Raw genomic sequence first — 14,885 nt, 5'->3', positions numbered from 1 at the left:
CATACACCCACCTCTACCAGAAACCACTCTACCTACCCCCCCCCCACCCTCTTTTTCTCCACTACAGATCCACGAACAAGACGTGAGACGGCTCTTCAAGCAGCAAAAGATCAAGAAAGCTCCGGGGCCCGACAAAGTGTCCCCCTCCTGCCTGAAAGTCTGCGCTGACCAGCTGGCTCCGGTCTTCACACAAATCTTCAACAGATCCCTGGAGCTGTGTGAGGTCCCATCCTGCTTCAAACAGTCTACCATCATCCCAGTTCCCAAGAAATCTGCAACATTGGAACTGAACGACTATAGGCCTGTCGCCCTGACGTCTGTGGTCATGAAGTCCTTTGAACGCCTTGTGCTGAACCACCTAAAGAACGTCACTGGACCCCTGCTGGACCCTCTCCAGTTTGCCTACCGGGCAAACAGGTCTGTGGAAGACGCAGTCAACATAGGTCTGCACTATATCCTCAAGCACCTCGACAGCACAGGGACCTACGCAAGGATTCTGTTTGTGGATTTCAGCTCTGCGTTCAACACCATCATCCCGGAACTCCTCGCCCCCAAACTACTCCACCTCGGTGTGTCCCCTACGATCTGCCAGTGGATCCTCAGCTTCCTGATGGGACGGACACAACAGGTGAGATTGGCCTTCCTGACCAGTCGCTCGAGTCTCTTTCTGTCCCGGGCTGAGATGCTGCCTGACCAGCAGACAATGCCATAATGGATGGCCGAGGCCACCACCAAGTTATAGAACGTCTTAAGGAGTGACCCCTGAACCCCAAAAGACCTCAGTTTCCTGAGTCGGAAGAGTCGGCTCTGTCCTTTCCTAATCAGGGTGTCCGTGTTTGTAGACCAGTCCAGTTTGTCGTTCAGAAGAACACCAAGGTACTTGTAGGAGGTCACCCTCTCTATGTCCATACCCTGGATGTTCATCGGTGCTGGTGAGGACTTTTTTCCTGCAGAAATCCACAACCAACTCCTTAGTTTTCCTAGGGTTGATCTGGAGGAGATTCTGCTGGCACCAGTCCACAAAGTCCTTTGTCAGTCCCCTGTACTCCCGATTGTCCCCTTCTGTAATGAGGCCAACAATCGCTGAGTCAACGGAGAACTTCTGAAGGTGGCAGTTTGGAGTGTCGTGTCTGAAGTCCGAGGTGTAGAGGATGAACAGGAATGGAGCCAGAACAGTCCCCTGCGGCGCTCCAGTGCTGCAGAGAAGCCGGTCCGACTCACAGCTCTGCAATCTCACGTACTGCGGCCGATTTGTGAGGTAGTCTATGATCCATGCTGTGAGATGGTGGTCCACTCCGGCATTCTGCAGTTTGCCTCCCAGCAAATTGGGCTGGATGGTGTTGAAGGCACTGGAGAAATCAAAGAACATGATTCTCACAGTGCTCCCAGCCTTCTCCAAGTGTGACAGCACTGAGTGGAGGAGGTAGATAATGCCGTCTTCCACGCCGATGCCAGGCTGATAGGCAAACTGCAGCGGGTCCAGTGACGGGCTCACCAGCGGTCGAAGGTGGGCGAGGATGAGTCTCTCCACCATCTTCATCAGGTGAGACGTCAGCGCCACCGGTCTGTAGCTGTTCAGCTCCTTAGGGTGGGGGGTCTTGGGCACTGGGACCAGGCACGAAGTTTTCCACAGCTGTGGAGCTCTGCCCAGCTTCAGGCTCAGGTTGAAGATGTGCTGGACAATGTTACACAGCTGGTCAGAGCAGGTCCTGAGGAGCCGGGAACTGATCTTGTCCGGACCTGCTGCCTTCCTCACATTCATCTTCCTCAGTTGGTTCCTTACCTGCTCTGTTGTGACGGACAGGCAGGAACCAGGTGAAATACTGGGTTGATGAGAGCTGGTCGAAAGAGGAGGGGGAGGAGAAGAAGTCCTCAGTGAGAGAGGTTGCAGTTTGTGGTTGGGGGAAGGGACAGACGACTGGTCGAAACGGTTGAAAAAATGGTTCAGTCCATCTGCCCAGTCCTTGTCCTTCTCGATCACTGTCTTTGGGCTGTCATGGCCTGAGATGGTTTTCAGGCCCCTCCAGAAACCAGTGACATTGCTGGCCTGTAACTGGTCCTCCAATTTCATCCTGTATATCTTCTTCCCCTCCCTGATCTTTCTTCTCAGCCGAATCTGCACATCCTTCAGTTCCTCTCTGTTTCTCGACCGAAAAGCTCTCTTCTTCTCCTTCAGCAGGGTCTTTATGTCAGGATTAATCCATGGTTTGTTGTTGGAAAAACACCGCAGAGTTCTGGTGGGTACGGTGTTCTCCTCACAGAAGTTTATATAGTCCGTGATGGTGTCAGTGAGTGCATCAATGTCCTCCCCATGAACCTCGCTGAAGAGTTCCCACCTGGTTGTCACGAAGCAGTCCCGCAGAGCATCTTCAGCTTCCGATGACCATTTCTTCACCATTCTGGTCACAGTTGGCTGCCTGTGCACCAGGGGTTTGTACACAGGCTCGAGAAATACCAAGTTGTGGTCTGCTCTTCCAAGAGGGGGGAGGGAGAGGGGTTTATATGCCTCCTTGGTATTGGCATAAAACAAGTCCAAAATATTATTGTCTCTAGTGGCACAGGTTACATACTGCTTGAAGGTTGAAAGGGAGGACGACAGAGAGACATGGTTGAAGTCCCCAGAGATGATCAGCAGGGCGTGTAGGAATACTCCCCAGCATCCACGTTGGTTAAGTATTTGTGAATAAACTCAGGAACCAAGAAAGAATGTTTATTTCCACCAATAATGCTTTGACAGACAAACATTTTATATTGTAGATCAAATATGTTGTCCTTATACTGTACAGGTAGAAAAACAGCAGATAAACAATGCTTTTAATTATGATGGGTATATATTATTTGTCATCAAAAGTGTTTCAATTATCCTTTGAAGGTGAAGTGATAAAAGAAATGACAATGGTCAAATTCAGGCTTCAGTAAATGTTACTTCTCACACCAGTTGAGGAGCCCTAATATAGTTTGGTCCAAACACCAAGCAATACATAGATTGCTGTAATTTATAAAGTGTATGCAGAAAATTGGTGAAGATTGCAGGGCTGTCTGTCCTATGTGTTGTGTTATGTTGACTTCAAAATGGCGCCGTGAGAGTGGCTGCCTTTCCAGCAGCTCCTATATTTTGTATATTTTATATTCTTCCTTTCATAAATTTGCTGCTGTGAATTGGGAATTTCTCCATTGCGAGTCTAATAAAGGTTTTCTTATCTTAAAGAGTAGCGGTGAGGGCCTCTCTGAGGTGTAAATACAAGTTCACAGCGTGAAATGGATCTTTTGGTGGCATTAGATCGGACTGGGCCATTTAAAAAAGCACACAATGCAAATACATCTGGATCACAAGGCATGGTCAAACGAAAGACACACTGGCTTTTGCACAGTTGAACTTGTTCATTGTCAACCGGGGAGAGGAAGTCCCTTGTACCATAAAGTTCAGGTAACGTATACATCACGTTGGGCCGACCACTGGGGACATTCATGTTCTTTGAGGGCCTGATGAGATGGCTGTTCCAAACTAGGGCCGTGTCATCCAACTCATCCTGTTGAAAATAATATACAGACAGATTAAAAAAGAGTTGCACAGTCATATCGGCTTTTATGAGCAAGAACTTTTAGCGTGAAGCTGCTTTTTTGTTTCACTCCTCCCCTCTCATGTGTACCACATCTCCCCACTCCCCACTTTTCCTTCACCACACACCATTATCTTCTTGGGTGTTCCTGTCCACTTTCCCATCAACTCACTCTCACATACAAAAATACACATTTAATTAATGAGTCTATCAGAATGTATGAACTCACCTGAATAAGTCCCGTGCAACAAAATTGTAGGATGTTTTTGTCCAGAAATCCACCATCAAAGAAGCCATTGTCTCTGAGGTCTGTGAAGAGGGATAACCAGAACTCCATGCACTGGCTGCGAAGAAACCGCCACCAATATTCAATTCTTTGATTGGCGGTGCTGGCTCCATCCAAGTAACTGTCAAGAGTGCTGCCTGGCGGTATTGGCACGAGGAAACGCTGAAAGCCTTTAACGTGACCATTTTCAGTCCCAAGATCAGCTCGAACGATTCGAGGACAACCCCCCAAACGGTGCACAACGTCGATGTAGTAACCCCCAATCAACTTCGGGTCACTACTTGTTATGTAGGCATTGAGCCACATTATTTTCCTTGAAAAACCATCAATAGCCCCATTGATACAAATTCCAAATGGTTTCAGTTTGTCATAGGAGTCCATGTGCCATATAAAATTTGGCCCTTTGGAGAAGTAGTTTTGCCGTCTCAGACGTCTTGCTTGCCTTAACGACACTCCTCTCGGATCCAACTCTTTCAGGACCAGACGAACGTCCTCTTTCCTGACAAGAAGTCCATATTCTCTACACTTACTGTACATCCACCTGTAACCGTGTAGTTGTCCGGAATGCTGCAATTGGTTGCGAATGAAGTCAACCAGGACTGCCAAGTCATTGAACGTTTTCCGACAAAATAGTCCTCTTTGGTTCAGCACTCGCTTCAAATGTCTTTCACTTATTTGGAAACCGTACTTAACATCAAGAACAGATTTAATGTCTTTGTATTTCAAGCCAATTTCAAAGTAAAATTCTATTAAACTTACGAACGGTTGAACACGCTCCATAACTGTTGTCTGCGTTTACACGCACGATGACGCGGAAGCACGTACGATGACCCGGAAGCAAGTCAACGACCATTAAAAATAAATAAAGTATTGCGAGATCTCGCAAAGAAAAAATAAATAAATAAAGTATTGCGAGATCTCGCAATCCTTCTTTGCGAGATCTCGCAAAGTTTTTTTTTTTCCTTCCATGTCCCCTTAGGGGCTCCGTAGAAATCAATGACAAAATCGATGGTAAAAATTGTGCTCTTTCATCATCTTTGTAGTCAGTAGCGGTGCTTTAAAAGTGGCAATTTAAAAGCCATGAAAAAAACGGTTGTCGCTCCGCGAACAACACGTACTTCTCCCAACCGGTCCGTTACACAAACAATGGTTCGGGGACCACCGCTTTACGGGGTCTTTCAAAATCATCTCCGAATCAGAACAGAAAATGTTGACTTGGCGAGATTTGAGATCTTTTCTTCCCCGCTTTCATTGTGGAGGCGTTCATGCGCCAGAAGTGAAATGTAAGCGAAAGCAGTTCAGAGTTGCTCCACTTGGCATAATTCCACATCCGGACCGCACGTGTGTGACAAGAGAAAGAGTTCGGCACTTTGCCAAGCTTTTGCTGCGTCTTGGGCGCTTGTCGCGGACGCCGACTCCGACGCTAGGGGCGGGGAGCTTCTTTTGGCTGCCGGTGTGGCTGTTCGCGCTGCTCCGGTGTTGTGTGGCGTTGGTCAACCTCGGCGAGCTCCCCGCGGCGCCGGCTCGTTTCCTCGCCTTGCACATCGCGCTCCCCGCCGCCCTGGAGAGCCTCGCCGCCGCCTTGGGGCTCGGCAACCCCCCGTGCGCCGGAGCCTCGCTGTGGGAAGTCGGCGTGCCAGATTCTCCGAGTGGCCGGAGACAGAAGCGCCAAAAGCCGCGAGTTTTGTTCATGAGGGTACTTCGCATGTACAGGCCGGACTTGGCTCTGCTGCTCGGAGGGTTTTGCTTTCTCACCATGGCTGCCGCCTGCAAATTGCACAGTTTCACCATGAGGATGAGGATAAAAGAAGGGTCCGAAATTAATGCGGGGAGGGGCGGGGGGAAAAGTGTATCAATGAGAAACAGCGGTCCCCATCATTGACAACGTTGTATGGGGAAATCTACTCCAAATTAAACAGAATTAAAGGAAATGTCGAGATTGAAGGGGTTTATTCTTGTGTGCGTGTCGCAGGTGGGATAATGATCCGGTATTACACGGGCAAGGTAATTGACAACCTGCGTGAGGATTTCGAGCCGGATGACTTCTTGTCAGCACTGCTTCTCATGGGCGTGTTCTCAGTGAGAAGGCGAGAAGAAGTATCCTGACCCCCAAAATTTCAGAGCCCTGCATAATCCAGGCGCTGATGAAACATACTTATCACGTGTACGCCTAAATGCCTTTCGGAATCAAAAAGCTGCCCATTTTCAAGAAAAGAAGTCATTCCTATTTTCTTTCGTGAGAAGTTGGTGGTTTATTGTGGGGGGGGTTCTATGCCCATTGTTTAGGTAAACCACTTTGCAAATAAAAAATAAAACGTTCAACACAAACCATTTGCGGACCCTTCTGACAACCAAAGTTCAAGAACTTCTGGTCAAGTGACCGCCCATCTTGTTTTTGTTTGCGCAGCGCTCTGGGCGCCGGCAGCCGAGGGGGTCTCCTTATGGGGGCCAATAGCTCCTTCAAGTGCAGAGTGAAGGCAAAGTTCTTACATACTCAGACCAACCAGGACGGAGATGTTGGTTTTCGACACCGCAAAGATAGGTAATGCAGAGAGTGTGGTACAAATAGTGCACAGCAAACAAGCGGTCATGTCTCTGACCCCTACCAGTGCCAAAAAAATAGATGTATATATTTTTTCCTCTGCCGAGGACGCTCATCCAGACGGCTTACACACATGCTGAATCTCTCATGGATGCTAACATGTTTAGTGCTCTTGGAGGTCCCCGTCATGGGCCTCATCCAGACCATCTCCAACAAACAGCACCGGGTAAAGCTGACAGACCAATCATGTCCATTGATTGTCGCGACTGTAGGTCCGCTGGCGCTCACTGTTCAGTCCAGTCTAACGGATGGATTTCGGCCATTCTAATGAGTTGGCTAGTCGAGTGGTCTTCAAATAAAGCCACCCCAAAACGATGACTCGCCCAAGCCCACGAATGATGCAACCTTGCGTTTGCAGCAGTTGACTCCATGACCGCGGCAAACGAGGCGGCTCACGAGATCATCCTGGCCGTTCGGACGGTGCGGAGCTTCAACGCTGGGAAACACGAGGCCCGTCACGATGACGACCGGCTGATGGACACGCACGGGGTCAAGACCCAGGGGCACACCGGCAGGATTATGTCCCTTCTGGGTAAGATGCTGTTCAAACTATTTTGGCAACGTTGGATTTGGGGCCCTCAATTTCTGCCAATAATAATAATAAGAAGAAGAAGAATAGTTTTGTGTGTGTTTTAGAGGTGAGATCGGGCCTAAAAAATATAGTCCGAACCGACCCGAGTCCGACCAATTAACTTGATTTGCAGGCCCGAGTCCGAAGCAAACCCGAAGTTTCATATTTTATTTGTGAGGACTCGGGAGGAGGTGTGATTTATGATAACAAATTAAAGCCTGTCTTTTGGAACGAAATCTAACTTAAACAAGACTGTATAAATATTTACATCTATTATATTTCTGTTTCTGCAGAGGGGACACGAACCGACAATTTTCCATCATTGACGGATTTGACAGGGTTGCCGGAAAATTTTAAGGCCGTCCGTCATTTTGACTTGTTGAAAATTGGGCCATAACAACAGCAGCGGTACGTCCTTAAGGATCGAGCGCGGCACTTAAAGAGAGAAAAGCAGAGAGACGACGAAGAACAATGACGGGTGGATAAGAGACAGAGACAGGAAGGAGTTCTTTGAGTTGTCATTGCAAGAGTTTAGCACTGTAAGGAGCGACGGCCCGGCGAAGTGAAGTACTCGAAGAGCGGTGGTACACTGCTTTATTTCAGCAAACATACGATCATTAAAATACCAGCAAAGCGGACGTTAGTGTAAACAAACGTCCAGCCCACCCGGGGGCTGTGATTGGTTGGTAGCGAGCGGCAGCGGGGGCCGCCGATTGGCTGATCAGTCTCACGGCGCGAAATTCAAATGTCGGAGTTCTCAGAGGGCATTTTGTGGTTGCTACAGCACGGTACGTGTTGTGATGAGGCGACGTCTGTTATTTTAGTTTTTCTTTTTGCGAACCACGGTCTCTCGTGGCCGAAACTATTCACGGCCTCGAAACGCCTCAGCGCGCTGTGATGTTTGGATCGCAACATCACAGCGAGTTGTGACAAGACACTGATTTCTTGCACATCATGGCCCACGCGACTAGTTCTGACACTCACAGGGCATTACGCACTCATCCAGACATCTACGGACACGTTTCAACACTTTTCTTAATAAAAATTGCACGGCCTGCAATTTTTAGTTCAATTTGTATTTTTGGCAGAAAAAACGCAAGATTTCTCAAGGTTAAAATAATCTACATATTTTTTATGAACATGATTTCATTTCAGCATCATTTCGCACAACGAAATGATGCTGAAACACAGAATAAGAGGCCAGATCAATCAAATTCTTATTTCTATAGTTTGTAACGAAATTTAACATCAGAGTTTCAATTTTCGTTATCTGTCATTTGGTCTGTAAATGGAAATCTAATGAAATGATCGACGAGCAAGAACACAGAAATCCAACAAATCTGCAAAAATAAACTAGATAAAGAATAACATTCTTTATTTTAATGATTTGCGTCGGAACACACGGCAGACTAAAGACAGGCCTCCTGTCTTTAGTTTATCCTTCACTTCTTGCTCCTCCATATTGGGGATACCAGGTCAAAAAAGATGCGGACTTGCGGAGGGGAAGATTATTAAGAGGGCAGAGCATGCCCTGATTCTGCGGCTCATGTTTAGTAGTTAAATAGGAATTACTATATATGACAGCGCCTTCTCTGTTTTATCCAAATTATTCATTTTTAAACAAGTATTCCTTAGTGTAGTATCCTCACATCTGTCACGTCCCGTGTTTGCCAGCAGGGGGCAGGCCTTGTTTGCCACCTGCACACCTGTCACCCATTTGGCACTAATTACACATGCCTTATTTGTGCGCTCTGGCAGTCGACTCACTGCCGGAGTATTCCACGCCGTGCCATTACTCTCGCCGAGTCCTTCTCGTGTGAATTATTATCTCTAAGTCGATCGACTGTTATTGCGTGCAGTCTTATCCGCTCGTGTGAAAATTCTATAGTTGCCTAATCATTCTCCTTGATATTTTTTCGCAAGCGTTTTCTGTTACCTCCCTATTTCATTCCTGGTCCTTATTTTGACCAGCGTTTTCTATTATTCGCCCAGACGGGTATTTTGTGTTTATTAAATCTCATTTTTGTCCACCAAACCTCTTTTCTGTGTCCGCTATTTTGGGGATCCACTTCCTTATTTTGTTGTGCACGAAGCGATCATTCTATCGCTTCAGGCACAACGTGACAGAATACTCCGGGCACCATGGATCCTGCAGACTTAGAAAAGATTTTGTCCGCTCTGTCCCGTCGAGAGTAACAGTTGAGTCAGCCAAGCCATTACGGAAATCAGCGGTGCGGTTTCCATGCTGGCTCACAGGTGCGATGATTTCGAACCCCGTTTGGTACGGTTGGAGGAACGGAGAACACCTCCCCCCGTGGTTCGTCCTGCCACCACTGAGGCACCCGCATCATTCCCCACTATGATGAGGGAGCCGTCGCTTCCACACCCCCCACGTTACGGGGGTGAGCACGGGCAGTGTGGGTACTTTCTCCACCAGTGCTCGCTCGTCTTCGACCAACAACCTTCCCTCTATGCTACTGACGCCGCGAAGGTGGCATATATTATGAGCTTGTTGACAGGTCCAGCGGCGTCATGGGCCATGGCGACGAGCGACGCGAAGCCGAGCCTCCGGTCTTCATGCCACGACTTCGTAACGGCGTTTCGCCGGGTGTTCCACCATCCCGTGCGGGGCAGAGAGGCAGAGGGCCGGTTACTCGAACTCTACCAGGGGAGGCGATCGGTGGCGAACTACTCAATCGAGTTCCGGACTTTGGCCGCCCAGAGTGGCTACGATGACCGGGCGCTGTGTGGACTGTTTCGTCGCGGATTAAACACCCAGCTCAAGGATGAACTGGCGACCCGCGACAACAGTGCCGACCTGGAGGAGTTAATCGAGCTCTCCCTACTGTTGGACAACCGCCTGAGGGAGAGAAACCGGGAGCGGGGAGGTGATCGGTTCCCGTCCCGCCGTGCCACGTACTGCGGGGAAGACCGTGGGACGCATCGAGCAGCAGGACCCGGAAATCACGCCCGATTCCGGAATGCTGCCGCCGAAGAGGAGCCGAAGCAGATGGGCGGCGAAAACTCTGGATCGGAGTGGAGAAGGCGTCGGTTCAACGATCGGACTCGGTCGGACAGCGGTCAACAAGGACCTTATGCTGCTTCCAGCCGTCCGGAGCCTCCACCATCCTCCTTCACCGAGTTCTGTGAGTCACGACCCCGCGCAGTGCCTCCCGAGCCTCGGCGAGTCGACACCCGGCCGGGGCACCCCAAGAGACTGGAACTCGTAGGGGATATCTATGGGGGGTCCCGGTCGCGACGGGTTAGGGCCCTGATAGACTCGGGGGCTGATGACTGTTTAGTTGATACCAATCTCGCCGCTGACTTGGGTTGTTTTATCGAGGAGTTGGCTGAGAAGAAGCGGGTTCATGATCTCGATGGGCGCCTCCTGGCGGTTGTTACACAAAGAACAGAACCACTTAAACTCCAAGTATCCGGTAACCATGTCGAACATAGACGTTTTTATTTAATGCGGTCTCGAGCCGCTCCGGTTATACTCGGTTTGCCCTGGCTCAAAACTCACAACCCCGTTATTTCCTGGGAGCGCCCGGCGATAGAGAGTTGGAGCCGGTACTGTTACGAGCGTTGCTTACGATCAGCCGTAGGGGAGCGCGAACATGCCGGTAACGACTCCCCTGAAACTATCTGCCTTGACGGAGTGCCAAACTGCTATCATGACCTACGACAAGTATTCAGCAAGGATCACGCATGCTCGTTGTCCCCGCACCGGCCATACGACTGCGCCATAGACCTGCAGGAGGGCGCTCCGTTGCCGAATTCACGGCTTTATCAGGTGTCTCAACCAGAACGAGAGGCACTGACGGAGTATATAAATAGCTCGCTCACTGCAGGTCTAATTAGACCGTTGCGATCACCGTTAAGGGACGGGATTCTTCTTTGTGGAGAAGAAAGACAAGTCGCTACGACCGTGTGTAGATTATCGTGGGTTGAATGACATCACGATAAAAAATAAGCATCCGTTGCCGCTGTTGGACTCCGCCTTCGCTCCTTTGCAATCAGCCACTATCTTTTCAAAATTAGACTTACGCAGTGCTTACCATTTGGTCCGCATCCGGGAAGGTGACGAGTGGAAGACTGCTTTTAAGACCCCGATGGGTCATTTTGAATATTTAGTCATGCCCTTCGGGCTGACAAATGCTTTTGCCGTTTTCCAATGTCTAATCAACGACGTGTTATGGGACATGCTGAATATTTTCTGTTTCGTCTATGTTGACGATATTTTAATTTTCTCCCGGTCATTACGAGAACACAAGCAACACGTCAGACTGGTGTTACAGCGTTTATTGGAGAATAGGCTCTTCGTCAAGGCAGAAAAATGTGAATTTCATGTACCCGCCATCTCCTTTCTGGGGTTTATTATTGAGCAGGGCAAGCTGCGAGCAGACCCAGACAAGACGAAAGCAGTGACAAACTGGCCAACACCGTCCAACCGGAAGGAGTTACAGCGCTTCTTGGGATTTGCTAATTTCTACAGGTGATTCATTCGCGGCTATAGCCAAAAGGCGCTCCCATTGACCCTTCTCACATCGATCAAAATCCCCTTCAGATGGGACTCAGATGCAGACTCTGCATTCGCTAGTTTGAAAGCGGCATTCACTAATCCTCCCGTGTTGCAACATCCTAACCCTGACCTCCCTTTCGTTGTAGAAGTGGACGCCTCGGATTCGGAGTGGGGGCGGTGCTGTCCCAGCGTTCCCCAGTCGACCAGAAGCTACACCCCTGCGCCTTTTTCTCTCGCCGACTCAGTGCAGCCGAGTCTAACTACGACGTGGGCAACCGCGAACTGCTGGCTGTGGTCGCGGCCTTGTAGAAATGGCGCCACTGGCTCGAGGGGGCTAAAGAGCCATTCACTGTATATACAGACCACAAGAACCTGGAATACCTCCGCTCCGCCAAGAGACTAAACTCCCGTTAGGCCCGGTGAGCCCTGCTATTGACCCGATTTAACTTCATTCTCACATACTCTCCAGGATCCAAGAACACCAAGCCCGACGCCCTTTCCCGTCTCCACGACGCCGTGGAAAAGGACCGGACGCCGGAGGCCATTCTCCCGGCCCAGTGCATCGTGGGGGCGTTGGAGTGGGAGATCAACCAGAAGATACAGGAAGCTCTGGATGGAGTCCAGGTCCCGGCTGGATGCCCCCACCTCTGCGTTCGGAGGTGTTGCAGTGGGGGCACGGGTCCAAGGTGGCTTGCCATCCTGGGGTGAACCAGACTGTGCATCTCATCAACCAGCGGTTCTGGTGGCCGGAGCTTTGGAGGGATGTGGTGGATTACATCAATGCCTGCTCCCCCTGCGCCTGCGGCAAGACCTCACGTCGGCCTCCGGCGGGATTGCTCCAGCCATTACCCATCCCTCCTCGACCTTGGTCCCACATCGCCCTGGACTTCGTCACGGGCCTTCCTCCATCCCGTGGGCGGTCCGTCATCCTCACAGTTGTGGACCGATTCTCTAAGTCGGCCTTGTGGACCGATTCTCTAAGGCGGCCCATTTTGTCCCTCTGTCCAAGTTACCGTCTGCACTGGAGACCGCCGACCTCCTCGTCCAACACGTTTTCCGTCTTCATGGCATCCCGATGGACATCGTCTCGGACCGGGGGCCCCAGTTCGTGTCCCGCGTATTTGAAGCGGTTCTGCCGATCCCTCGGGGCCACGGCCAGTCTGACCCCGGGATACCACCCCCAGTCCAATGGACAACCCGAGCGTGCCAACCAGGATCTGGGGGCGGCCCTCCGCTGTGTATGTCTCCACAGTCCCTCCTCCTGGGTCGACCACCTACCTTGGGTGGAGTATGCGCACAACACCCTCGTCTCTTCAGCCACTGGTAGGTCCCCCTTCATGTTGGCCTACGGGTATCAACCACCGCTGTTCCCGTCCCAGGAGGGACAGGTGGAGGTCCCGTCTGTGCAGGATCACCTCAAGCGAGCCCACCGCGTGTGGAAGGAGGCCCGAGCTGCACTGTCCCGCACAGCGACCCGGAACCGGCAGATCGCGGACCGTCGTCGTCGCCCGGCGCCTACCTACGTGGTGGGGCAGGAGGTGTGGCTGGCTACTAAGGACCTTCGCCTGGCTGGCACATCCGCGAAACTGGGGCCCCGATTCGCCGGACCGTTCGTGGTCGAGTCCATCGTCAGCCCCGTTACGGTCAAGCTCCGGCTGCTGGCCACCATGAAGGTTCACCCCGTGTTCCACGTCTCCCTGCTCAAACCGGTGGCTTCCAGTCCTTTGGCTCCGTCTCCCACTCCGCCCCCTCCTCCGCGGGTCGTCAACGGTGATCCGGTGTACACGGTTCGGGCCATCCTGGACTCTCGGCGCAGGGGAAAAGGGTTCCACTATCTGGTCGACTGGGAGGGCGACGGGCCGGAAATCGGCAATGGGTCCCCCGCTCCTGGATCCTTGATCCGTCCCTTCTGCACGACTTCCACGCAGCTCATCCGTCCAAATCGGGTAGGCCGCCAGGAGGCGTCCGTTGAGGGGGGGGGTACTGTTACGTCCCGTGTTTGCCAGCAGGGGGCAGGCCTTGTTTGCCACCTGCACACCTGTCAACCATTTGGGACTAATTACACATGCCTTATTTGTGCGCTCTGGCAGTCGACTCACTGCCGGATTATTCCACGCCGTGCCATTACTCTCGCCGAGTCCTTCTCGTGTGAATTATTATCTCTAAGTTGATTGACTGTTATTGCGTGCAGTCTTATCCGCTTGTGTGAAAATTCTATAGTTGCCTAATCATTCTCCTTGCTATTTTTTCGCAAGCGTTTTCTGTTACCTCCCTATTTCATTCCTCGTCTTTATTTTGACCAGCGTTTTCTATTATTCGCCCAGATGGGTATTTTGTGTATATTAAATCTCATTTTTGTCTGCCAAACCTCTTTTCTGTGTCTGCTATTTCGGGGATCCACTTCCTTATTTTGTTGTGCACGAAGCGATCATTCTATCGGTTCGGGCACAACGTGACAACATCGTTTTAGTATGCATTTTTATCAACATATATTTATTTTAAAAAATGTCAGCCAGAGAGAAGCCCGGCCCGACCCGAAGCAATGATTGACAGTTTAGCCCCGACCCGACCCGACTTCGAGGTTGGGCTTAAGATCTTTCCTCTCGTGTGTTTGTGTGTGTGTAGCTGACATGCTTGGGCGTTCATGTGCTTATGCTGTGGTATGGCACGCTGTTCATCCAAAGGGGCCAGATGACCACGGGGAACCTGGTCTCCTTCGTCCTCTACCAGTCAGACATCGGACACAACATCAGGGGAACAGCGCTGAAGAGCTCAGGTTTCTAACGCGGTGGTTTTAAATGTTATATTAAGAATAAAGTCAGGGTTCAGCAGAGTTGCCGAGGCACTGTGGGTCAAAGCTGACACGTCGGTACTCATCATGTTGGGAACGTCTCTTCCCAGACGCTGACCCACATCAGCGGCAACATGGTGAACTCTGTGGGTGCGGCCGGCAAAGTATTTGAGGTTCTGGATCGACGGCCTCAGATCAGGACGGATGGGAAACTCGCACCCGAGTCGCTTGCGGGACACGTCATCTTCCGCCATCTCACCTTCGCCGACCCGGCACACCCCGATGTCGCAGTGCCGCGGGTGGGAGTCGCAGTCAATTCGAGGTCCCTGTTCTTGTGTGCCTGGAGGTTGTGAGGCCCCTCCGGCCCATGGTAACCCGCTAAAAGTGGACTGTTGAAGATGATTGAACTGTCATCCCGACCTTCATTTTAGGTGTGAAGTCTCCCCATTTCGGTCTGGTGTTTCCTGGCTGCGGTGGTTGTCGTTGCCAAGCGCGGCTAGTGAATGAGCATTTTGCATCGCAAGCCGTCATTCACCTGCCTGGTGGCAAAACT

General features: G+C 50.8%; 1 protein-coding gene across 1 annotated transcript; it reads right to left on the bottom strand.

Annotated features, from left to right (window-relative positions):
• Positions 1-3,043: 3,043 nt before the first annotated feature.
• Positions 3,044-4,664, bottom strand: LOC127604205 (uncharacterized). Its single transcript, XM_052071219.1, has 2 exons — positions 3,790-4,664; positions 3,044-3,530 (listed from the first exon to the last, which is right to left on the bottom strand). The coding sequence occupies exons 1-2, from the start codon at positions 4,624-4,626 to the stop codon at positions 3,198-3,200; spliced, it is 1,170 nt and encodes a 389-aa protein (XP_051927179.1). The 5' UTR covers positions 4,627-4,664; the 3' UTR covers positions 3,044-3,197.
• Between the last annotated feature and the right edge of the window lie 10,221 nt (positions 4,665-14,885).

Source organism: Hippocampus zosterae, chromosome 7 (assembly GCF_025434085.1).
Source record: "Hippocampus zosterae strain Florida chromosome 7, ASM2543408v3, whole genome shotgun sequence".
NCBI classification, from domain to species: Eukaryota; Metazoa; Chordata; class Actinopteri; order Syngnathiformes; family Syngnathidae; genus Hippocampus; species Hippocampus zosterae.
The sequence above is the reverse complement of the archived record's forward strand: the minus strand, read 5'-3'. Positions and strand labels throughout refer to the sequence as shown.

Coding starts and splice junctions, on each gene's coding strand:
- LOC127604205 (XM_052071219.1), bottom strand. CDS start 4,626: ATGGAGCGTGTTCAACCGTTCGTAAGTTTAATAGAATTTTACTTTGAA. Junction 3,531..3,789: donor GTTGCACGGGACTTATTCAG/GTGAGTTCATAC, acceptor TATTTTCAACAG/GATGAGTTGGATGACACGGC.